The sequence below is a fragment of the Hemitrygon akajei genome, chromosome 17 (genome assembly GCF_048418815.1).
Source record: "Hemitrygon akajei chromosome 17, sHemAka1.3, whole genome shotgun sequence".
Taxonomy (NCBI): domain Eukaryota; kingdom Metazoa; phylum Chordata; class Chondrichthyes; order Myliobatiformes; family Dasyatidae; genus Hemitrygon; species Hemitrygon akajei.
The window spans coordinates 54127679-54154438 of record NC_133140.1 but is presented as its reverse complement, the minus strand read 5'-3'; the positions used below and the strand labels follow the sequence as shown (position 1 = coordinate 54154438).

Sequence of the window (26760 nt, the reverse complement as noted above, 5' to 3'; positions counted from 1 at the left end):
CTATCCAAAAGTTTCTTAAAAGACCCTGTTGTAACCGCCTCCACCACCATTGCGGGCAGCCCATTCCACGTACTCACTACTCTCGACTGAGCAAAAAACTTACCCCTGACCTCTCCTCTGTACCTACTCTCCAGCACCTTAAACCTGTGTCCTCTTGTGGCAACCATTTCAGCCCTGGGAAAAAGACTCTGACTATCCACACGATCAATGCTTCTCATCACCTTATACACCTCTGTCAGGTCACCTCTCATCCTCCGTCGCTCCAAGGTGAAAAGGCTGAGTTCACTCAACCTATTCTCTTAAGGCATGCTCCCCAATCCAGGCAACATCCTTGTAAATCTCCTCCACACCCTTTCTATGGCTTCCACATCCTTCCTTTCCACATCTGACCAGAACTGAGCACAGTACTCCAAGTGGGGTCTGATCAGGGTCCTATATAGCTGCATCATTACCTCTCGGCTCCTAGAGGAATTCAATTCCACAATCGATGAAGGCCAATACACCATATACCTTCTTAACTACAGAGTTAACCTGTGCAACTGCTTTGAGTGTCCTATAGACTCGGACCCCAAGATCCCTCTGATCCTCCACACTGTCAAGAGTCTTACCATTAATACTATATTCTGCCATTATATTTGACCTACCAAACTGAACCACTTCACACTTACCTGGGTTGAACTCCATCTGCCACTTCTCAGCCTAGTTTTGCATCCTATCAATGTCCCACTGTAATCTCCAAAAGCCCTCCACACTATCCACAACACCTCCAACCTTTGTGTCAACAGCAAACTTACTAACCCATCCTTCCACTTTTTCATCCAGGTTATTTATAAAAATCACGAAGAGTAAGGGTCGCAGAACAGATCTCTGAGGCACCCCACTGGTGACTGACCTCCATGCAGAATATGAACCGTCTACAACCACTCTTCACCTTCTGTGGGCAAGCCAGTTCTGGATCTGCAAAGCAATGTCCTCCTTACTTTCTCAATAAGCCTTGCATGGGGTACCTTATCAAATGCCTAGCTGAAATCCACATACACTACATCTACTGCTCTTCCTTCATCAATGTGTTTAGTCACATCCTCAAAAAATTCAATCATGCCCGTAAGGCACAACCTGCCCTTGATAAAGCCATGCTGACTACTCCTAATCATATTATACCTCTCCAAATGTTCATAAATCCTGCCTCTCAGGATCTTCTCCATCAACTTACCAACCACTGAGGTAAGACTCACCGGTCTATAATTTCCTGGGCTATCTCTACTCCCTTTCTTGAATAAAGGAACAACATCTGCAACCTTCCAATCCTCCAGAACTTCTCCCATTTCCATTGATGATGCAAAGATCATCGCCAGAGGCTCAGCAATTTGCTCCCTCGCCTCCCACAGTAGCTTGGGGTACATCTCATTCGGTCCTGGTGACTTATCCAACTTGATGCTTTCCAAAAGCTCCAGCACATCCTCTTTCTTAATATCTACATGCTCAAGCTTTTCAGTCTGCTGCAAGTCATCACTACAATCACCAAGATCCTTTTCCATAGTGAATAATGAAGTAAAGTATTCAATAAGTACCTCTATTTCCATACACACTTTCCCACTCACAAATGAAAGGTTCTGTTCTTTCACGTCTTATCCTCTTGCTCTTATACTTGTAGAATGCTTTGGGGGTTTTTCTTAATCCTGCCTGCCAAGGCCTTCTCATGGCCCCTTCTCGCTCTCCTAATTTCCTTAAGCTCCTTCCTATTAGCCTTATAATCTTCTAGATCTCTAACATTACCTAGCTCTCTGAACCTTTTGTAAGCTTTTCTTTTCCTCTTGACTAGATTTATTATAGCCTTTCTACACCATGGTTCCTGTACCCTATCATAACTTCCGTCTCATTGGAATGTACCTGTACGGAACTCTGCACAAATATCCCCTGAATATTTGCCAAATTTCTTATGTACTTTTCCCTGAGAACATCTGTTTCCAATTTAAGCTTCCAATTTCCTGCCTGATAGCCTCATAATTCCCTTTTCTCCAATTAAAAACTTTTCTAACTTGTCTATTCCTATCTCTCTCCAATGCTATTGTAAAGGAGGCAGAATTATGATCACTATCTCCAAAATGCTCTCCCACTGAGATCTGACACCTGAGCAGGTTCATTTCCCAATACCAAATCAAGCACAGCCTCTCCTCTTGTCGGCTTATCTACACATTGTGTCAAGAAACCTTCCTGAACACACCTAACAACCTCAACCCCATCTGAACCCCTTGCTTTAGGGAGATGCCAATCGATATTTCGGAAGTTAAAATCTCCCATCACGACAACCCTGTTATTATTCACCTTCCAGGATCTGTTTCCCTATCTGCTCCTCAATATCCCTGTTACTATTGGGTGGCCTATAGAAAACACCCAGTAAAGTTATTGACCCCTTCCTGTTCCTAACCTCCACCCACTCAAAAGTAACCTTTGATACTTTGACTAATTAAAAACCTATCAACCTCTGCTTTAAATATACCTCCAATGACTTGGCCTCAAAAACTCAATCCAAGCTGCACACACAAAATGCTGGAGGAACTCAGCAGGCCAGGCAGCATCTACGGAAGAGTACAGCCGATGTTTTGGGCCGAGACCCTTCAGCAGCCTGGCTTGCTGAGCTCTTCCAGCATTTTGTGTGTGCTGCTTGGATTTCCAGCATCTCTCTTGCTTGTCTTCAATCCATGTTAGTATCTTGTCTGTAATACCATGGGCTCTTGTTTAGCAGTCTCATGTGTGGCACCTTGTCACAAGATGCCACACAAAATCCAAGTGAACAAATCCACCAATTCTGTGTCCATACTGCTTGTTATTTCTTCAAATGAATTCCAACAAATTTGTCAGGCAACATTTTATCTCAAGGAAACCATGCTGACTTTGACCTATTTTGTTACGTGCCTCCAAGTACACAGAAACCTCATCCTTATTAATGGACTCCAACATCTTCCCAACCACTGAAGTCAGGCTAACAATTTCCTTTCTTTTTATTCTAATCCTTCTTAAAGTGGAGTAGCATTTCCAGTCTTCTGGAACCATTCCAGAATCTAGTGATTCTTGAAAGATCACTACTAATGCCTCCACAATCCCTTCCTCCTTCGGAATTCTTTGGTGTAGTCTATCAGGTCCAGGTGATTTATCTACCGTCAGACCTTTCAGCTTCCCAAACACTTTCTCCTTAGTAACATCAACTACACTTACTTCAGTCCCTCACACTCTTGAACTTCTGGCATTCTGCTAATGTCTTCCACAGTGAAGACTGATGCAAAATACTCAAGTCTGTGTACCCCATTACTACCTCTCCAGCATCAATTTCAATTTTATGATATCTGCTTTAGCCTCTCTTTTACTCTTTACATATCTGGAAAATCTTTTGGTGTACTCTTTTACATGACTGGTGTTACGAATGTGCAGCAACTCTGAGGGGCCGAAGGGTACAAAGTCGCCCCCTCCTTTTTGAGAATCGCAAGATCGCTATTAATTCGGGTTTGGGACCCAGGAAATGAGAGAGAATCCACAAGGTTTGGAATGTGTCCTGGCCTCAGAGAAACAAAACCACTGATAACGGCTATTGTCTCTTGGAGACGGAATTGTGTATTGAGTACTGTACAATTCATTGAAGCCCCTCAGGGGACGACCAGAGTGGGCTGGTTGAGGATTGCATCATCCCAACCTGATTGACATCTGAGACTTCCGAGAGTAAGGATAAAAGAGGGTCTGGGGAACAACCCCTTTAGATGCACCAGGAGAAACGCTAGAAATCCCGTGACAGCGTTTAATAGCGACAGCCGGTGGGGGCTCGTGTGCGTCCGTCCCTTACCTGGGATTGGCGGGCTCACTACGGAAGAACGGCTTAGCTAAAGAAGAGGCCACAAGTGAACGGCCACACCAACGAGACTCCGACGGATCGAAATCATAAAAGGAAAGCCGGCAAGTTTTTCTCCCAAAAAAATCTCTCTCTCTCTCCAACCATTGCAAACCCAGCGGTCCCCAAAGGCTGCAGCCTGCATGAACTGCAGTGAACTCTATATTTCCATCGGACAATACATTATCCCCTAGACAATGATAGAGCTTATTTCTTATTGATTATTATTATACCCGCACTTTTAGATTTAGTATTGATGACGTATATTATCTGTATATTTGCATTGATATTATTTTTGTGTGTTTTTACTAATAAATACTGTTAAAAATAGTATCATCAGACTTCAACGGACCTCTCTATCTTTGCTGGTAAGTGACCCAGTTACAGGGTTTGTAACACTGGTTAGTTTACCTTCATATTTCATTTTTTCTCTCCTTATGACTTAAAGCTGGATAAACTCAGCAGGTCGGGCAGCATCCGTTGAAAGAAGCAGTCAACGTTTCACTTTCCATTGGTTTTATTAGAAGTTTCCCAATCCTCTAATTTTTGATCTATTGCATGCCTTCTCTTTTGCTTTTATGCTTTCTTTGATCTCTCTCATCAGCCAAGGATGTGTCATTCTCATTTTAGATTTCATCATCCTTGGGTCATATCTATCTTGCATCTTCTGAATTGCTCCCAGAAACTTCAGCCACTGCCATCACCTCTGCTAGTGTCCTCTTCCAATCAGCTTTGGCCAGCTCCTTTCTCATGCCTATGTAATTCCCTTTAATAGCTGTAACACTGATACATTTGACTTCAGCTTCTCCTTCTCAAATTGCATTATTATCATATTATGATCATTACCTCCTAATGGTTTCCTTACCCTAGGCACCCTAATCAAATCAGGTTCATTACAAAACACCCAATCCTGAAATACCTTTTTCCTAGTGGTCTCAATCACAAGCTGCTCTAAAAACCCATAAAAAGGCATTCTACAAACCCCCTCACTTGGGATCCAGTACCAACCTGATTTTCCCCAATCTACATACATATTGAGACATAACAATTGTTCAGTGCTGTAAATAATTCCCATTTCGTTATACACTTGCAATTTCTTAACTTTACTCACAAGGATTCTACATCTTCTGATCCTATGTCACCTCTTTCTAAGGATTTGATTTCATTTTTTTAACCAACTGAGCCTCCCTAACCCCTCTGCCTACCTGCTTGTCCTTTTTACAGTATGTTTCCTTAGAAACGGCAGAAAAATAGGAGCTCCTTTAAAAAATAGGAGGCTAAGCATTATTAAATCGAGTAGTAAAATGTTAAAGGTGGCAGGAAGTGATTTAATGTAATACAGAGGCACCATGTAGGAGACCTGGCAGATTGCTAGAGCCTGAAGAGTTGAAGAATGAGTTGCACCGGGCTAGTTTGATCCTGGAGATAGTCAAACCCCTAAGATGTACTAATAGTCTGGATTTGGCACAGGTGAGTGGCAGAAGAATCACATGTATGGAGATCCAGAATGTAGATACCCTTTAATTTTTATTTATGTCAGAGGTCTGTGTCTTAATAGTAAGCTGGTATTTACTGTCAACCCCCAACTGCCCTTAAGGTGGTTGAATCATGGCCTAGTCCATTATGAGGCATAACACTTCCCACTTTTGACAGCATCTACAGAAGGTGCTGCCTCCAGAACACAGAACCTGTCAAGGATCCCCACCATCTGGATGATGCACTCTTCTCACTTAAACTGTCAGACAAGAGGTACATACAGTTCCATACCACCAGGATCAGGAATAGCTCTTTCCTGCACCAACCAGGTTCTTGAAATGGCTTGCATAATGCTAACCCTAGCAAAGGAACTCTATGCACCACCTCTTGCACTATTATGGACTTCTGTTTTCTTTTGTATGAATGTCTTGTTTTGCAATATTTTTTCTCTCCGCAATGTCTTGCAGAATTTATGTATAATTTATATTCTGTGTGTGTCTGTACCTACAAACTTGTGATGCTGCTACAAGCCAAGATCTCACTGTAACTGTACCACACTGTACTTATGCATAAGACAATAAACTTAAACATGAGAAAGTCTGCAGATGCTGGAAATTCAAAGCAACACACACTAACAACTGGAGAAACTCAGCATGTCAGGAAGCATTTATGGAAATGAATAAGATAGTAGACATATCAGGCTGAGACCATTCTTGAGGAATGGGAAGGAAGGGGAAAGATCCCAGAACAAAAAGGTGGGGGGAATGGAAAGGAAGTTAACTGGAAGACGATAGGTGAAGGCAAGTAGATGAGAAAGATCAAGGGCTGGAGAAGAATGAATCCTACAGGAGAGTAGAGTGGAGTACAGGAGAAAGGTAAGGAGGAGGGAAACCTGGGGAATGGGAATGGGAATTGGAATTAAAATGCTTGGTCACTGGGATGTGCTGCTCGTGGGAGGTGGAGTGGAAGAGCTCGATGAAGTGGTCCCCCAATTTACGCTAGGTCTCACCAGTGTAGGGGAGCTGCATCTGGCACACCAGACACAATAGATGATCCCAGCACATTCATAGGTGAGGTGATGCCTCACCTGGAAGGACTGCCTGTGGTCCTGAATATAGGTGAAGGAAATTAATGGGGAGGGACAAGGGAATCACAGAGGGAGTGAGCCCAGTGGAAAGCAGAAGATGGGGAGGTAAAGATATGTTTAGTTGTAGGGTCCCTTTGGAGATGGTGGAAGTTGCAAAGGATAATGTGTTGGATGTGGAGGCTGATGGAGTGGTAGGTAAGGACAAGAGGAACTCTATCACTGTTAAGGCAGTGGGAAGATGGAATGAGTGCAGATCTACAGGAAATGGAGGAGATGCAGATAAGGAAGCTAAAAGTAAGGGAGAGGTTATTTACAGATTAAACAATGTTTTCTATAGCTGTGAGTGTGAATCCCAAAGGTTATGTTACATGCCCAGTACCAGAAATAAATGCAGGAGATGAACCTGGAGTGGAAGAGGAATGATTCAGTCATAACTCAAGAGGATACTAACTTAGAAAGAGGTTCTGGGTCTTTGAACAGCTAAATTAATTGCAGATCTCCAGGAATTTAATCTTGGGATTGTTAACAGAGCCATGTACAAATTGGCACAGTTTGAGTAGTTAACAGAATTAAGTTATTGTTTTAAAAAGTGTTGCAGATGGTGAGAATTTCAGGTAGACAATGACCAACATCATGGAAGAGTGTTATTCTATTTGTACTGAGAATGGGCTGACAAATGGGACAGCAAGGACTACAACAAACAGTGGTGGTGGGGGGGGGGGGGGTAGGTATTAAAGAGTTATTTATAAAGATTCAGGTGAGGAAAAGATTGGACAGTAATTTAGTTAAAGATTAGCGAAGTGTCTGATCAAATGATAAAGAAGGATAATCAAGGAACTTTAAAAGTAGATCTATATCAGTAAACAAGGTAAATTCAAGAAAATTAAAAGGGTATGCTTGGATTAAACAAAATTGATGACATAAAAAAGGGGCAAATGAGTTACCTCTAACTACCATAGTGTCATTGTTAATCTAAGTTTTGAATTAAATATTCCATGGTTTTTGATGCTCAGAAAGTACACACAAATGGAAAAAGATGGGGTCCTGATAATGACAAATGAGATAAAGGCAATAACAACCATGTCTGGAAGAACACAAATCAGTTTGGGTGACAGTAAGATCAAAAACATGTTTTAGTTTTTATCACTGACTTCCTAACAACATCACTAGACAAGAATTAATCAAGAAACAAGTGTTGCAAGAGGACTATATATACTTATATAGATTTGGTGTTGGCGCGTGGACAACTAGTGGATAAGGCATTGGTCTAGTGATCTGAAGGTCACTGGTTCGAGCCTCAGCTAAGGCAGCGCGTTGTGTCCTTAAGCAAGGCACTTAACAACACATTGCTCTGCGACGACACCAGTGCCAAGATGCTTGGGTCCTAGTGCCTTTCCCTTGGACAACATTGGTGGCATGGAGAGGGGAAGGCTTGCAGCTTGGACAACTGCCGATCTCCCATACAACCCTGTCCAGGCCTGCGCCCTGGAAACCTTCCAAGGCGCAAATCTATGGTCTCATGAGATGAACGGATGCCTATATGTAGATCTGGCAATCTTGTTAAGTAAAAGTAGTTTGGAGACCAATCTCAAAATCCACTCACAGTACTTTGCTGAAACAATGCATCATGGAATCAGGAAGGGAACTATCCTATTTTATACCTTGTCTTCTGTGGATGAAACAGTGCTAATCTTTAATTACACAGTAAAGGATAATGAAATACGATTTTTTGTAGATTGATGGATATATAAATTATAAACTAGAATGCTGAAAAAAATAAATGCAATCATATTGGTACAAAGTGTGAATTGGATAAATTAAGTTAAAGTGTTTATTAGAATATGGACATGGCAATCATTTAAGTATTTTCAAAAATATAAATACACTTCCTTTAAAAACTATGAGATTCAGCAGAAAGGTACATAATTAACGTAGTAAAATGAATTAAGATTAATAGAAAAGACTTGCAATCTTACCAAAAAGATGCAGTATATTTGAAGAATATGAAAGTTTTAATAAGCAGTAATGAATAATCAAAGTTTGATACAGAAAGAAAAAGGTCAATAATTTAAGTAAACTATCAAAATATTTTTGAGAAGTGTAAGTGATTGTACAATTCTACAAAAGACAGCATCAATAATGTGGATACTCTGGAGACAAAAACAGCAGAAATCCTAAGAGTTAAAAATGGCTGAGATATTAAACAATATTTTAGTCGTTGAGTTATACAGGACAAAAACAGATCCTTCAGACCAACTCGTCAATTCAACCAAATGATTTGCCTGAGCTAGTACTATTTGACTGTATTTGGCCATTTCACGCTGAACCTTTCTCATCCATGTACCTGTGTTAATGCATTTTAAATGATTTAACTGTAGCCAGCTCTATCATTTCTTCTGGCAATTCATTCCATATACCCTCTAACCTATGTGTGAAAAACTTGCTCCCTCAGAGCTTTAATTTTTTTCCTCTTGCACCTTAAACTTATGCCCTGCAGTTTTAGCTTCACCAACCCTGGAAAAATGTGACCATTCACCTCATCTGTGCCCCTCATGATTTTCAATACCCTTATATAGGCATCCACTTCTTTGATTGTTTCTATTAAGAAGATGCAATAAATGTAGCCAAAAATGGAGGAGAACCAAGGGTCTAATTTTATTGAAGCAATTTTACTGAACTAACAAATAAAATTCTGGAGAACCTATGGGAACTAAAATTCAATAGATTCTCTGAATTAGACAGCCTTCAGCTTGAAGTTCTTAAAACATCACTGTGGAGACATCAAAGTTCAAAGTAAACTTATTATCAAAGTACATATATGTTACCATATGCTATCCTGAGATTCATTTTCTTGCAGAAAAAACAATAGAATCAATGAAAAACTACAGGCAAAGATGGACAAACAACCAAAGAGCAAAAAATGACAAATTGTGCAAGTACACAAATAAAAATAAATAAATAATATTGACAACACAAGTTGTAAAGTTCTTGAAAGTAAGTCCATAGGTCATGAAATCAGTTCAGTATTGGGGTGAGTGAAATTATACATTGTAATTCAGAAGTTTGATGGTTAAAGGGTAATAACTGTTTCTGAACTTGGTGGTTTGGGACCCAAGGCTCCTGTACCCTCATTTTTGACAGCAGCAGCAGCAGCAAGAATAGAGCATGACCTGGATGCTGGGGTTTTTGATGATGGATATTGCTTTCCTGTGACAGCACTCCTAAGTGTGCTTAATGGTGTGGTGGGCTTTAACTGTGATGGACTGGGCTGTATCCTCTATTTCTTATAGGCTTTTCCAATCAAGGGCATTGGTGTTTCCATACCAGGCCATGATGTAAAAGTCAGTATACTCTCCACTGTGCATCTACAGAGGCTTGTTAAAGTTTTAGATGACATGCCAAATCTTCACAAACTTTTAAGAAAGTTGAGACGCTGCTGTGCCTTTTTTGTTAATGACACTTATGTGCTGGACCAGGGACATAAGCTCTGAAATGATAATGCCGAGGAATTTAAAGTTACTGACCCTCTCCACCTCTGACGAGGATTAGCTCATGGATCTCCTGTTTCCTCCTCCTGTAGTCAGTAATCAGCTCTTTGGTTTTGCTGTCGTTGAGTGAGAGGTTGTAGATGTGGTGCCACTCAGCCAGATTTTCAATCTCCCTCCCATATGCTGATTCAGGAGGCATCAAAAGCATACTTGTGTTTTGAAGATGTAACTAGCAGGACACATAAAGAGTAAATCAGTGTTGTTGGATCACTGGAACTGTTTCAGGGGAAAGCGGAACCTTTACAAGAGCGACAGGTTGCACAGAAACCAGAAAGGTCCTCATCTTGAGATATGCTAGTACTACTGGGTAAAGTTCAAACTGAATTGGCAGGGGAATGGGGCTCAGAGTAGGTCTTCCAGTGAAGAAATACAGTCACCTATAGGAGAAAAATTCACAAGGACAGTAGGCAAAGCAGGAGAGTAAATAAACGTAAGGGGAAAACAAAACTAAATTGCATATACTGTAGTTTAATTCAAAGACTCTTAACTAGTTAGGAGATGAACTGAAAGCTTAAATTAACATGTTGGACTACCATCACTGAAGCACTGCTTAAAGACAGACAGAGACTGGCAACTTATACCCTGGGGTACAGAATTTTCATGTAAGAGGAAGGGAGTGTAAAGGAAGCACTAGCATTGCATTATTAGTCAAAGATGACTTTAGTTCACTATTGAGGGAGGATATCCTAGAGGGCTCCTCGAATGAGGCCATATGGGTAGAGGAATAAACTCTTTTCGAGTTCCAGCTGGATACAGGTACCAATCTTAACCGATGTTTCAATGACAAATTCTGCCATCTTCATCATGGTTGATGCCTTGGCATGTCTAGCCCAGTGGTAAATATACCTCTGTCATCTGTCCCTCCTGATTGGTTAGTCCTCAAACAATTAGGCTTCCGCTGTCCCACCTTGTTTACAATCGAATTCCAGTTCTAAATTAGAGCGAGACCTTCATCTTTGTTAAAATTCTTTCTCTTTTTTCCTCCTCAATGCAGGCTTAATGTGCCAGGATCTTGAATATTGGATTAATACCATCCACAAACCCGTCAGGAAGCTCAAATCCCAGTTTATACAAGTCGAAGATGACCTGGGACTCAGGATGCCTGAGGTTTACGGGATTCCCTGTGGATGTGGCGCAACACATATCGGCTAGACGGGGCACGCAGTGGAAATCCGCATTAAGAAGCATAGGAGGTGTATCCACTTGGGTTACCTGGAGAAATTAGTGTTAGCAGAACACTGCATTTGCAATGGCCATAGGATTGACTTTGACAACACAAAACTACTGTGCTGCGCCAATGGTTTTTGGGACTGCTTGATGAAGGAAGCTATTGAAATAAACCTAGAGAAAAATAATTTTAACAAAGATGAAGGTCTTTCTAAGTAGGAACCAGAATGCGATTATAAACAAGGTGGGACAGCAGAAACGTGGACGGACGATGGGAGTTCATATACCACTGTGTAGACATGCCTATGCATCATCCCTGATGAAGATGGCAGAGTTTGTCATCGAAATGTTGGTTAAAGTTGAAACCTGTACCTGGCTGGAAGCCTGAGAAGAGTTTATTCATCATACATGCTAGGAAAGCACTAGATCCTTCTTCACACGGCTAGTGATTAGGAATTAAAGGAATGTCTTCACTTAATAGATGGTGTATTAAAAACCTAACAGTTACAGGAGATAGGGGAACAGATATCACAACAATCAGCAGGGTTATAATACTAGGGAACTTTAGGTTCCCAAATGTTGACAGGATTGCTTTAGTGTAAAAGGCTCAGGGAGGCAGAACCTTTAAGGTGTGCTCATGAGAGCTTTCAGAATATGTACGGTAAATAGACCAAAGATGGACGGAGCACTGGAGGTGCCAATCTAGGGGAATGTAGCTGTCAGGTAGTATATTAGAAAATGGTTATGGAAAAAGAGTTGGTTGTAACAGGATTAAAGGTCTTACATTGGAGGAAGGCAAATTTTATTGAAACACAACAGTAGCTGGCAATGACAGACTCAGGTAATCTCCTCACAGATAAGTGTACATCTGTACAGGGAGAAGTGTTCAAAGGAACCACTATGTTCCTGGAAGAGTGAAAGCGAAAAGGTAACAAGTACATGGAGTGCTATGTGGGAGGAAAGGGTTGGATTGATCTTAGAGTAGCCAAAAAGGAAAGCACAACATTGTGGTGTACTGTGCTGTAATGTTCTGTGAAGAGATATTGAGGGTTAGATTGAAGTTTGGATAAATGCTTGCACTCAACATCAGCAAGACCAAAGAACTGATTGTAGACTTTGGGAAGAGGAAGTTGGGAGAACATCCATCAGTTCTTGAGGGCTCAGCTATGAAAAAGGTGAGCAGTTTCATGTTCCTGGCACCAAAGTCTCAGAAGATCTGACTTGGCCCAACATATTGATGCAATCATGGTGAAGGTATGCCATTAGAGTTTGAGGAGATGTGTTATGTCACTAAAGACTCCAGCTAATTTCTACAGACGTACCATGGTGAGCATTCTGACTGGTTGCATCACTGTCTGGTATGGAGGCACCATTGCACAGGGTAGTAAAAGGTTTCAGAAGGCTGTAGTCTCCGCCAACTTCATCTTGGGAACAAGCCTCTCTACCACTGAGGAAATCTTCAAAAGGCAATGCCTCAGGAACGCAGCGTTCATCATGAAGGATCCTCACTATCCAGGGCACACTCTCTTCTCATCACAACTAACAGGGAGGAGATTCAGAAGACTCAATGGTTAAGGAACAGTTTCTTCCCATCTGCTATCAGATTTCTGAACAGTCCATGAAGTTATGAACACTAGCTCCCTATTCCTCTTTTGCACTATTTATTTATTAGTACAGATAGTAATCTGTTTGTTTTGACTGTACTGTTGCCACAAAAAAAAATCATGACTTATGTTAGTGACAATAATATCTGATTCTGAAGAGAAAAAGTACACTTGTAGAAGTGGGGAACTAATGACAAGGAAGACACATCAAAAGTGTACCAGGATGCTTAAAAAGGAAATTAGGATGGCAATGAATGTTGCAAAATACCACCAGCAGACAGAGATTGATGTAAATCCAAACACATAAATCAAGGAACAAATAACCAGGGAAAGAGCAGGACTCATAAGAGATAATAGGAGCAATCTGAGAGTAGAGCTAGGAGGTATAGGCGAGGTCTTAAGCAAATCCTTTTCATCAATATTCACAGTCCCTATAGTTAGAGAACTTAGTAAAGGGCAGGTGAGCTACTAGTGCAAATCTTCATGAATACAAAAAAGATATATGCAATGCCTTAAAGGTGGATAAATCCCCAGGCCCAAGTGAGATTTAAATTCAAGGCAAAGGAAATCACAGCTGGAGATCTGGCTGAGATTTTTATATCTTTGCTGGCCACAAATGAAGTACCAGATGACTTAATATCAATAACAGGGAAGTTACTGGAAAAATACCTAAAGGATAGTATCAATAATTACCTGGAAAGACAGCAACTAATCAGAGATGGCAGCATTGCTTTATCAAAAGCAATCTTGTCTGACCAACCCAAATTAAAATTTTGAGGAGGTAACAAATTTATTGACAAGGTTAGCCTTCAGGAAGGCTGTCAAAAGGTCCTACATGGGATACTGGTCCAAAGGTCAGAGCCCATGCGATACAGGATAAATTGGCAAACTGGCTCTGCAATAGAAGACAGAAGATGATAGTATAAAGTTGCTTTTGTCATTGTATGCCTGTGACTCGTGATGAGCCAGGGATTGGTGCTGGATCCCTTGCTGTTTCTGATTATAGATGAACGATTTGGATGTGGATGTAGGAGGAACGATTAGATTGATCACAGATGATGTGAAGGTTGGTGACAGTGTAGAGGGTAGTTAGAGCAAAATGGGCTGAGAAATGGCAGATGGAGATCAATCTAAGTACATTTGAGGAAATACATTTTGGGAGTACCAATGAATTTGTGGCATACAACATGTATGGTAAGATCTGGTAAGAACGACCTGCTATGAAAGGTGGCAGTGCAGGTAGATGATGGTGGAAGAATGCATATGGCATGCTGGCTTTCATTAGTAGTGGCACTGAATACAAGAACAGGGGTGTAAAATATTGGAGCAGCAAATAATCTGCTATACGAATTCAGTGGGTCCAGCATCATCTGTCAGGAGATGTTTTTTGCAGATTTGTTTGTTGATCCAGATCCAAGAATCTGCAGTATCTTGTGTCTCCATTTATAAAATGTTGCTCAGACATCAGCTGAAGGACTGCATGCAGTTCTGGTTTCCACAATAGAGGAAAGACAAGATAGTACTGTAAAGGGTACAGGAAAATTTACAAGAATGCTGTCTGATATATATCACAAATAATAAGGGACCTAGCAGGGACCAGAATATTCAGGCTTACAATCACACAAGCAACTGCCTATTATCGTCCTTTGTCTGCTATTGCCAAGCCAATGTTCAAATGTTTCAGTTAAGAGGACAGACTGTAGAAGCCAGGTCTGTTTTCTCTGGGAGGAGGTGGTTATAAGGAGACATGACTGAGATATATAAAAATAAATATTAGGAATATAGACAGGGTAGGAATAACTCATCTCTGATGAGGGAAAACTATAGGAGATTTAGGGTATGGGGTAAGAGATTTCTCTTTCTTTCTTCTATGAGAGACATATTTTACCCAGAGCAGTAAGTACCTGAAGACACTGCCGGAGAGAGTAGTGAATACAGCTTACACAATTCAAGAGCCTAGGTGAGCATTTGAATTGTGTAGGCTATGAAGGTGCTGGAAGTTGGTATTAATACAGATGTGCTCTAACTGGTTAGCCTGAGCATGGTGAGCTGAATGTCCTGTTTCTATGCTGTATGACTGGATCCAAAATTGGCTTGTAATAGGAGATAGATAGTAATGTGCAGTGATTGCACTGGGACTCATACTGTTTGTTACATATTGATATGAGTGTAGGAGCTAGCAAGTTAGAGGATTGGGAAGCTTTTAAAAACCAACAGAAGGCAACTAAAGGAATCATTAGGAGGGAAAAGATGAAATATGAAAGCAAGCTAGCAGACAATATTAAGGTGAATAGTAAAAGTTTTTTCAAGTATATAAAAAATAAGAGATGAAAGTGGATATAGGACCGCTAGAAAATGAGGCCGGAGAAATAATAACAGGGGACAAGGAGATGGCAGATGAACTAAAAGTGTATTTTGCATCAGTCTTCACTGTGGAAGACACCAGCAGTGTGCCAGGTGTTGACGGGAGTGAAGGAACAGAAGTGAGTGCAGTTGCTATTATAAGGGAGAAGGTGCTCAAGAAGCTGAAAGTCACCTGGTCCAGATGAACTACACCCTATGGTTCTGAAAGAGGTAGCAGTAGAGATTGTTGATGCATCAGTAATGATCTTTCAAAAATCATTGGACTTGGAATGGTTCCAGTGGACTGGAAAATTGCAAATGTCACTCCACTCTTTAAGAAAGGAGGGAGGCAGCAGAAATGAAACCATAGACCAGTTAGTCTGACCTCAGTGATCGGGAAGATGTTGGAGTCAATTGTTAAGGATGAAGTTATGGAGTACATGGTGACACAGGACAAGATAGGACAAAGGCAGCATGGCTTTCCTTAAGGGAAATCTTGCCTGATGAACTGGTTGGAAGTAGAACAGATAAAGGGGATGCAGCAAATGTCTAATATTTGGATTTTCAGAGGGCCTTTGACAAGAGGTTGCTTGAGGTTGCTTATCAAGATAAGAGCCCATGGTTTTAGAGGAAAGTTACTAGCATGGATAGAGTTTGGCTGATTGGTAGGAGGTAGCAAGTGGGAATAAAACAATCCTTTTCTGATTGGCTGCCAGTGACAAGTGGTGTTCTGCAGGAGTTGGTGCTGGGACCGCTTCTATTTATGCTTATATCAAAGATTGGTGGAGGGGCAGGGAGTGTTGAGAAAACAAGAAGGCCGAGAAGGACTTTGACAGATTAGGAGGATGGGCAAGAGAATGGCAAATAAAATACAATGTTGGAAAATGCATGGTCATGCACTTTAGTAGTAGAAATAAATGTGCAGACTATTTTCTAAATGGGGAGAAAATCCAAAAATCGGAGATACAAAGGGATTTGGGAGTCCTTGTGCAGAACACTCTAAAGGGTAACTTGCAGGTTGAGTTGGCAGTGAGGAAGGCAAATGCAATGTTAGCATTCATTTCAAGAGGTCTTGAATACAAGAGCAAGGATATGATACTGAGGCTTTATAAGGCACTGGTGAGGTAGTTTTGGGCTCCTCATCTAAGAAAAGAATGCGCTGGCATTGGAGAGGGTCCAGTGGCGGTTCACAAGGATGATTCTGTGAATGAAAGAGTTATCATATGAGACACTTTTGATAGCTCTGGACCTGTACTCGTTGGAATTTAGAAGGATGAGGGGGAATCTCATTAAACCTCTCAAATGCTGAAAGGCCTAGACAGAGTAGATGTGGAAAAGATGTTTCCCATGGTGGGGGAGTCTAGGACAAGAGGGCACAGCCTCATGATAGAGGGATGCCCATTTAAAACAGAGATGCCGAGAAAATACTTTAGCCAGAGTGTGGTGAATTTGTAGAATTTGTTACCACAGGCAGCCATGGAGGCCAGATCGTTGTGTGTATTTAAGGCAGAAATTGATAGGTTCTTGATTGCCCATGGCATCAAAGATTATGGGGAGAAGCCCAGGGAAAGGGCTGAGGAAGGAAAAAAGGGATCAGCCATGATTGAATAGCAGAGCAGACTAGATGGGCCAAATGGCCTAGTTCTGCTCCCATGTCTTGTGGTCTTAAGCTTCAAAGTAGCATGAAAATTGATGGCAATTGGTGGAGGAGTATAGGAAGGGTAAATGCAAGCAGGTATTTTCCCGCTGGGTTTGGGTGGGACTACAACCAGTGGTCATGGATTAAGGGCAAAAGGTAAGAAATTTCAGGGACACATGAGGTATACTTCTTTACTCAGAGGTTCGTGAGAGTGCAGAATGAGCAGCCAGCACAAGTGGTCTATGTGAGCTGAATTTCAATGTTTAAGAGGAGTTTGGATAGGTACATGGATCATAGAAGTATGGAGGGCTATGATCCTGCTACAGGTTGTTGGGAGTAGGCCGTTTAAATCGTTTTGGCATGGACTAGATGGGCCAAAGGGCCTGTTTCTGTGCTATACTTCTCAGTAGTGACACTGAGAAGGGTGATCTTAGGATACAGGGTGACACTGATGTATTGTTAGGGCAGCAGAGAAATTGCAAATGGAACTTATTCCTGACAGGCTTAGATTCTGGGAGAACTAATAAGGCTAGGATATGCCCAATAAACAGCAAAATCACAGTCGTGAATATTGAGGACAGGGGGTTTTTAGAGGTCAAAGATATCTTAAGGTATCAACACGGGTAGATACTGCATTGAAGAAGCCATATAGATAATTACCTTCATCAACCAGTATATGATTTTCACAATGAGGAGATTTTTATATTAAAAAAATTGTAAAACATGGTTTGGCTACAACTGAAATACTGTGTGGTGTTCTAGTCATCACACTGCTAGAATAATGTAATTATATTGGACAGCATGAAGAGGAAATTTACCAGGATGTCGCCTGGATTGGTGCATTTCATTTATAAGGAGAGATTGGATAGAACTGGTTTCTTTCCCTTGGAGCAAAAGCTAAGGGGAGACCTAACAGTCACAAATGCCACAGATAGGATAGATAGTGGGAAACTTTGAAAAGGCGTCTACATCCAGAGGACACATGTTTAAGGTAAAGAATAGGAAGTTTTGAGAAGATCGAAGGATGAACTTTTTCACCAATTGGTTAGAACCTGAAGTGCACTACCCAAGGGGGAGGCAGAGATAGGGGCGGGCACTCTCACAAAATTCAAGTACCTAGATAAGCACATGAATATTCAAGGCATGGAAAGATTCAAGCCATGGGCTGATAACTGGGATTAGAATAGATAGGTATTTGATGATCATGCAGATGTTGAAAAAATGTCATTGTGCACTTTACAAGGAGGAATCAAAAAGCATAAAATTATCTAAATGGAGAGAGATTGCAAATGACTAGAGTTAGAGATTAAAATATTTTTGTGCATGAAGCACAAGAAGTTAGGATGTAGGTGCAATAAGTAAATAGCATATTGGTCTTACTCCATGATAGACAATTTATTTTACACTCAGAAATCTCAGAGTTTTCAGCATACAAGCATCCTGACATCAAATACTCTATTAAAAAGTTCATTATTCTTGTCAATGGACTCTGTGGATACATGATAATTAAGTTATCTGATTTTCATATTTTATCAGTAAAGGACAAGTTGATTTTTTTGTTTTCTAGTTAATCACAATTTAGAAAGAAAACATATCTAAGTTGACAGATCAATAATTTACTAAGAAAGTCTGACACGAATTTCATCTAAATTCTCTTATTATTGAAATACTTATAGACATATTCTTAAGTTTTGTGATCTGAACCAGTGGCAAGCTGATTGGCAGTCCAAAAAATATTATTTCATGGATCCTTTAGCAAACTCTTCCCTCCTATAATGCATTGTTTCTATACTATAAAATATATGTATTTACGATGGTCACTGCATTTATGTTTGTGAAGCACATGACAAAGTTTACTAAGCTTGATATATATCAACAGACAATAGTTAAATATCTATAAAAACTATTTTAGTATCTTCTTTAACAGCAGACCAATACAGTAACTAAGTGAAAGTGTTCATCCTTATCAGGGTATACTTCATTCCTGATTTTACCCAGATGAAGTTGGCTGAAATTGAGAGTAAGCATGAAGGAGTAGGAAGGTATCTGATATCAATACATATTTATCAGCAATTTTTGCCTTCTCTTAAATCTTTTTATGAAAGATTCTGGCTTAATACATCATTAGGTACAATTCCGCTTTTGAGTTTTCTTTCTGTGTACTTGTGAGTTTATTTCCTATATCTACATTGGGCCTGAATCTTTGTTGCCCAAACAATTCTCCTAAACTCCAGCAAGTACAGGCCTAGAACCTAGAAAACAAAATTCCCCAGCTTTGTAGAACTTTGAATCTCCCCTGAACCCCTTCAGGGCTATCACATCCTTCCTGTAATCTGGTTATTGGCGCACCCTACAGCAGAAAGGATTCAGAGATTTGAATCATGAACTACTATATTAGAGAGAAACAGGTTTACCTTTCCAAGTAGGAGAATGGTCAGTAATTAGAGGACACAGATGGAAGAACTACAGATAAGATGACTAAGCTTTTATCTTTACATAGCAGATTTGCTGAGATCCTCAAAATGGTGCATAAAGTGAATGGGAATACAACGATGAGCTTCTAAAAAGAATTAAATAACAACTTGAAAGGAAGAAAATTGGGCTGTAAAGAGGAGGAGTTGAGTGAAATTATTAGCTTGCTCTACCAAACAGCTTGTACAGATTCAGTGAACTGTAAGTTCTCCTTAACATGTTGCAACATTTTTTGAAAATTTAGCTTGAAAAGAGTCTGATTAATGTTTACAATTTTAAAAAATTCATATGTAGATTTCCAGAGTACACACACCTGTAGGGCTTATCTGTGTTGTGGATTCTTCTGTGGTTTCGCACACCAACATACGTTGAACTTGTGTAGTCACACACATCGCACTTATACAATTTCTGAGGTGAATGTAATTCTAGGCAGAAGGAGTTAGAGAACATTAGTATCAGTAATTATTAAGGATATTACCTCACATTTGCTAGAACTTGATGTAGGTATTTTAGTTATCCATTATAAATACAACAGAAATTACAAATGAGACACAGTTATTGCCTGTGCACCATTTTATGGAGAACTAGGTGCTAATACAAAGCTGCATTGGGTACATAAGAGTTAGCCTATCTCTGTAGTTCTGTCCGACCTGCTTCAGTCTGGATGGTAACTCAGTCCTTGAAGTCAGCTTATGATTACTATATTCATACTAAAAAAAGAACCTGCCTGTAGTTAATCAGTTAAAACTGTTAAAATCACAAGCTATGAATTCTGCTACTCACAAACATTCAAAGCCCATTATGTAGTAATTATACTGCCAAAATTTTTTTAAAATACAACAACATTTAAAATCAAATAAATTTATACCGCCTCATCTGGTAAAAATATAATTTTTTTCTACTTATAGAGCCTTTACTTTCCATTGAAATGATTGCAGTAGTTGAAACTGTGCAAGCTTAACTTGGCGTGGGTTCAGCCAGAGATGTCTCAATGTAACTCCTAAGAGACCCTTGGAAATTGTACCACTTTTGGATTCCATGAAGAATCCAATGATGGACTTTATTCCAAACAATGACAACAGACTTTGCAGCAAGTTTGAGACTTCTGTGTTCGTATTACTGGCAATGAGAAGCTATTTTGGGTAATTATCTAGCCCCCTCCATAAAAGTAGCTGTGAACCATTAGTGCTTCTCAATGGCAAAGTACATTTGTGTTACAACTTTGTGTTCATGGCAGCAAGCATATCTACCTTCACATCTTCAATGGTAGGGACTCATTGGCAAGCAGTAGAAAACAAAATTAAACTGCATATGCTTGTTGATTTTGTGAACTTTAATTGTTGGTATAAAATATCTCAACCCTTTGTCATAAAATCAAATGCATGGTGTATTTTCCAACATTTAGACAAACTACATGGAGGAAATACAGAAAACAATCAACACAAGACAAAACTTTAAATGATTCATACACTGAACAATCTCAGTGAAACCTTTAAACACATGAGTCAATAAAAGCCAAATATATTGCAGAATCCCATTAAACCAACGCCCTTTCAAATTACCTGAACAGGGTTCTAATTCTATTTATGTAAATAGAGATGGGTTTATCGTTAGATTGTCAAAATACTGAAGTGACTGCTCCCTCTGTGGCTGTAATTCACTGTTACCTATTTGTCTGGAACAGTATTGATATAGCATTCTGATATGCAAAGCAGACATTCATTTTAAAGCATTCTTCATTGCTTCTGATTACTCATTCACTTTATTTTCAGAACATGATTACAACTGGCAAAGGTAGCTCATCCTCATCTGTCCTTGAACTGGGTGCTCATTTCAAAGGATACTTAATTGGTAATTGGTTTATTGTTGTCATATGTACCAAGATACAATGGAAAAAGTGTTTGCCTGCATGCAATCCAGACAGATCATTCGATATGCAACCACATCAAAGCACAAAAGGGGAAAAAACAAAAAAAAACAGAATGCAGAACATAATGGTACAGTTGCAGAGGAAGTGCAGTACAAGTAGACAAATAAAATCAGGCTGTGACAGGTAGGAGGTCACAATCTATGCAGATTGGTAAGAACATCTCCTCCTCACTGATGATCAACACTGGCGCACCTCAGGGATGTGTGCTTACTCTCTCTCTATACTCATGACTGTGTAACTAGGCACAGCTCAAAGGCCATCTATAAATTTGCTGATGATACAACCATTGTTGGCAGAATCTCAGATGGAGATGAAAGGGCGTACAGGAGCGAGATATACCACCTAGTTGAGGGTGTCACAGCAACAACCTTGCACTCTACGTCAGTAAGATGAAAGAGCTGATTGTAGACCAGGAAGGGTAAAAAGAGGGATCATGAACCAATCAGAAGTGGAGAGAGTGAAAAATTTCAATCTCCTGAATGTCAATATCTTTGAGGATCTAACTGGTTCCCAACATAAAGGTGACAAGTCTGCGGCTATATTTCATTAGGAGTTTGAGGAGATTTGGTTTGTCACCTAAAACACTCAAAAACTTCTACAGATGTACCGTGGAGAGAATTCTGACAGGTTGCATCAGGAATCTACAGAAAGTTGTAAAATTAATTAGCTCCATCATGGGTACTAGCCTCCGTAGTATTCCAGGCATCTTCAAGGAGCGGTGCCGCAGAAAGGTAGCGTCCAATAATTAAGGACCCCCATCACGCAGGACATGACCTCTTCTCTTTACTCTCAGGAAGGAGGTACAAAAGCCTGAAGGCTCACACTGAGTGATTTAGGAACAGCTTCTTCTCTCCGCCATCTGATTTCTAAATGGACATTGAACCCATGAACACTAGCTCACTTTTTTTTTGCTTTTGCATTATTTTAAATTTATTTAATATACATATATATTTACAATTTATTTATTTTAAAATGTCCTTATATTTATCATGTATTGCATTGTATTGTTGCTGCTGGGTTAACAAATTTCACGACATATTCTGGTGATATTAAACTTCTGATTCTGACTGAGATCAAGAATTCACCTTCATTGTATATGAAGTCTGTTAATGAGTCTATAACAGCGAGATAGAAGCCATCTTTGAGCTTGATGGCACACATTCTCAAGCTTTTATATCTTCTGACAGATGGAGTAAGGAGAAGAGCAAAGGTGGGAGGGTTCCTTGTATACAATTGCTGTTTTACTAAGGCAGCACAAAGTCTAAACAGAGGTAATTGAGGGAGCATTCACACACACTGCAGTATCTTGATGTCTTTGGGCAGACTTGTTACTACACCAAGCTGGGGGGGGTATAGCGTACCTGTAAAACAACTGGTAAGAGTCATTGGGGACATGTTGTACTTCCTTAGCTTTCTGAGGAGATAGAGGCACTGGTGTTTTTTTTGGCCATCATGTCAACCTGGCAGGACCAGGACAAATTGTTTGTGATATTTACACCTAGGCACTTGAAGATCTTAGCCATCAAAACCTCAGCACCATTAATATCAAAAGGGGCATGTAGTCCACCCTGCTTCCTGTATCTTACAAGAATAGGAAGGCACTTTGCTCTCTCAAATATGCTAACGTTAAAAAATTCTTATGTTTTGAAAAGTTGAGCTCAATACTATACCACCAAGTGTAGTCAATATGGAATTTGATAATTTTTAAATGTACTCAACAGTGCATGAAATGAAAAGAGAATTTAATATTAGTTGGCAACTAGTCAATTATTCAGAAGATAATGAACACTAGAGTACAGAAATTATTGTAGCAAACTTTCTTTGTCTTTAATGCTACAAATGACAATTGTCAGAATCTGAAATTGCATCTGGAACTTGGAGGTTATGGATTAAAAACTGGAGACCTTATTGGGGGCAGTTGGTTGATGGCGAGAGTGCTGACTGCAAAGCTGGAGAGATGGTCCACTAATTGTTCCATTGTACTTGGGCAGGGAAGCTTAGAGGGCACTAGTCAAATGCATGGGATGAAAACAGAAACGTGTTAAAGCCTTATTTGAGGGGATGAGTTGGGTAAACACTTTGATTCTTCTGAATCATAAGGAATGCTATTAAGGTGTTTTATCATTAGTTGTGGCAGCTCCCTGCTTGGCCAGCTGTCAGTTTTTCCTGCATTGACAACCCTGATGAAAGTTCACCCCTCCAACCAATGTCCAAGTGTTAAAATATCCCCCACTGGTTTTGGTAGACAGATATCTGGACAATACATCCTGATGAAAGTTAACTGCAAAAGGGAAAGAGCAGGTTGAAAAAAATTATAGAAGTCTGACAATATTTTAAACACAATCAGATAAGATCTTCTATTAGGAAACGAGTTAGGACAGGTGACGGAAATGTGTGTAGGAGAACACTTTGGTTCCAATGATCATAACACCATTAGTTTCAACTTGATCATGGATAAAGATAGATCTAGTCCTTGGGTTGAGGTTCTAAACTGGAAGAAGGCCAAATTTGAAGAAACGAGAAAGGATCTAAAAACCATGGATTGGGACAGGTTGTTCTCTGGCAAGGATGTGATTAATAAGTGGGAGGCCTTCAAAGGAGAAATTTTGAGAGTGCAGAGTTTGTATGTTCTTGTCAGGATTAAAGGCACAGTGAATAAGAATAAGGAACCTTGGTTCTCAAGAGATATTGGAACTCTGTTAAAGAAGAAGAGAGAGATGTATGACATGTATAGGAAACAGGGAGCAAATAAGGTGCTTGAGGAGTATAAAAAGTGCAAAAAATACTTAAGAAAGAAATCAGGAGGGCTAAAAGAAGACATGAGGTTGCTTTGGCAGTCAAGGTGAAAGATAATCCAAAGAGCTTCTACAGGTATATTAAGCGCAAAAGGACAGTAAGGGATAAAATTGGTCCTCTTGAAGATCAGAGTGGTCGGCTATGTATGAAACTAAAAGAAATGGAGGAGATCTTAAATGGGTTTTTTGCGTCTGTGTTTACTAAGGAAACTGGCATGGAGTCAATGGAAATAAGGCAAACAAGTAGTGAGGTCGTGGAACCTATACAGATTGAAGATGAGGTGCTTGCTATCTTGAGGCAAATCAGAATAGATAAATCCCCAGGAACTTGAAGGAGACTAGTGTTGAAATTGCAGGGGCCCTGGCAGATTTATTTAAAATGTCGGTATCTACAGGTGAGGTGCCGGAGGATTGGAGGATAGCTCATGTTGTTCCGTTGTTTAAAAAAGGCCTAAAAGTAAGCTGGGAAATTATAGGTCGGTAAGTTTGGTGTTGGTAGTAGGCAAATTATTGGAAGGAGTACTAAGAGATAGGATCTCCAAGTATTTGGATAGACAGGGACTTATTAGGGAGAGTCTACATGGCTTTGTGCAGGGTAGGTCATGTTTAACAAATCTATTAAGAGTTTTTCGAGGAGGTTACCAGGAAAGTGGATGAAGGGAAGGCAGTGGATGTTGTCTACATAGACTTCAGTAAGGCCTTTGACAAGGTCCCACATGGGACGTTAGTTAGGAAGATTCAGTTGCTAGGTATACATGGTGAGGTAATAAATTGGATTGGACATTGGCTTAATGGGAGAAGCCAGAGAAGGGTAGTGGAGGATTGCTTCTCTGAGTGGAGGCCTGTGACTAGTGGTGTGCCACAGGGATCAGTGCTGGGTCCATTGTTATTTGTCATCTATATCAATGATCTGGATGATAATGTGGTAAATTGGATCAGCAAATTTGCTAATAATACAAAGATTGGAGGTGTAGTGGACAGTGAGAAAAGTTTTCAAAGCTTGCAGAGGGATTTGAATCAGCTGGAAAATCGGGCTGAAAAATGGCAGATGGAGTTTAATGCAGATAAGTGTGAGGTATTGCACTTTGGAAGGTCAAACCAAGGTAGAACATACAAGGTAAATGGTTGGGCACTGAGAAGTGCAGTAGAACAGAGGGATCTGGGAATACAGATACAAAATTCCCTGAAAGTGGCATCACAGGTAGAATGGATCGTAAAGAGAGCTTTTGGTACATTGGCCTTTATAAATCAAAGTATTGAGTAGAAGAATTGGAATGTTATGGTGAGGCCGAATTTGGAGTACTGTGTGCAGTTTTGGTCCCCGAATTATAGGGAGGATACTAAGGAGGTTGAAAGAGTGCAGAGAAGGTTTACAAGTATGTTGCCAGGACTTCAGAAACTGAGTTACAGAGAAAGGTTGAATAGGTTATGACTTATTCCCTGGAGCGTAGAAGAATGAGGGGAGATTTGATAGAGGTATATAAAATTATGATGGGTATAGATAGAGTGAATGCAAGCAGGCTTTTTCCACTGAGGCTAGGGGAGAAAAAAAAAACAGAGGACATGGGTTAAGGAGGGAATGTTTAAAGGGAACATGGGAGGGGGGGGCTTCTTCACACAGAGGGTGGTGGGAGTGTGGAATGAGCTGCCAGATGAAGTGGTGAATGCAGGCTCACTTATAACATTTAAGAAAAACTTGGCCAGAGGTACATGGATGAGAGGTGTATGGAGAGATATGGTCCAGATGCAGGTCAGTGGGACTAGGCTGAAAAATGGTTCAGCACAGCCAAGAAGGGCCAAAAGGCCTGTTTCTGTGCTGTAATGTTCTATGGTTCTAAGAAATTTGCACTCATAACCTGTATCTTCCATTTCAAATATTTGTAGCTTTTAAGTACTCATGTTCACAGAAAGGATTTGAAATTAGGCCTGTTGTCTTCCAAAATAAAGCCTGTTAATTCACTGTCTGGTTCAAGCGAAACAAAATCACCTATGCTAATTTGCACCTCTGTGTGGAACACTTTGAGACAGGAACAGTGTACTGCTATACCAATTTGATATTCATTCTATGTAAGTTGTTTATTAAAAATAACTTTCTGGTCTAGACTCTAAAATACAAATCTAATTTCAAAATAAAATCTGTTTCAACATACTGACTCTATGGTATACACAGAGTAACCTTTTTAAGCGTGATTAACTTAATCATGATTAAGTTCATTATATTTTTCAAATTAAAGAGAAGAATGCAAATATTCACATTACCGTCTTGTGTGTTTCCTGTTTTTTGTTCTCTACTAAAGTCAGCGTTTTCATCATTTGTTGAGGAAATGTCAGAAAGACTATGTTGTTCACGTTCGTGATTCCGCAATTGACTCTGTTAGGAAGTTGATCAGAATGGAAAAATTACAATGAAGTATATGTGTAAGAGAAATCCAACAATATCTGACAAGGCAACAAAACTAAAAGTGGTAATCCATCACTACACTCAAGCATTTTAGTAACTCTGAAGGTATTACAATGGTTTATTATCAGAAGACACAGAAAATGTCTTGAAATGCATGCATTTGGCCAGAATGTAAGGAATCATCAGCAAGGTGCTTAAAATTTTTAGTTCAAATGAAAACTAAAATTCTTAGTCAGCAAACCTTAAAGACTTAAGTTCAAAAAACCTTGTAGCAACTTTACAGTGCTGATTAAATCCACAATTCTCTACATAACAGTCAACAAGATTGCTTTCAGAAAGCTTGATTAAGCCAGTTAATTCAAAAATATCCTAAATTCTGCTTATTATGGTCATTCTTCAAACAATAGTGACCTTTAAA

At 39.9% G+C, this 26760-nt stretch overlaps 1 protein-coding gene across 8 annotated transcripts in view; it reads right to left on the bottom strand.

Moving 5' to 3' along the window:
- Window positions 1–26760, bottom strand: part of znf507 (zinc finger protein 507) — a 55922-nt gene that overhangs the window by 14489 nt on the left and 14673 nt on the right. For 7 of the 8 annotated variants that reach the window (XM_073070129.1, XM_073070132.1, XM_073070128.1 and 4 more), the window contains 2 exons: window positions 26201–26312; window positions 19530–19641 (listed from right to left, as the gene is read on the bottom strand). In XM_073070129.1, the coding sequence (XP_072926230.1) occupies window positions 19530–19641; window positions 26201–26312 (224 nt within the window). Of the gene's footprint in view, window positions 1–9973; window positions 10161–19529; window positions 19642–26200; window positions 26313–26760 lie in introns of those variants that run through there. The other variant, XM_073070135.1, reaches the window with a different exon arrangement.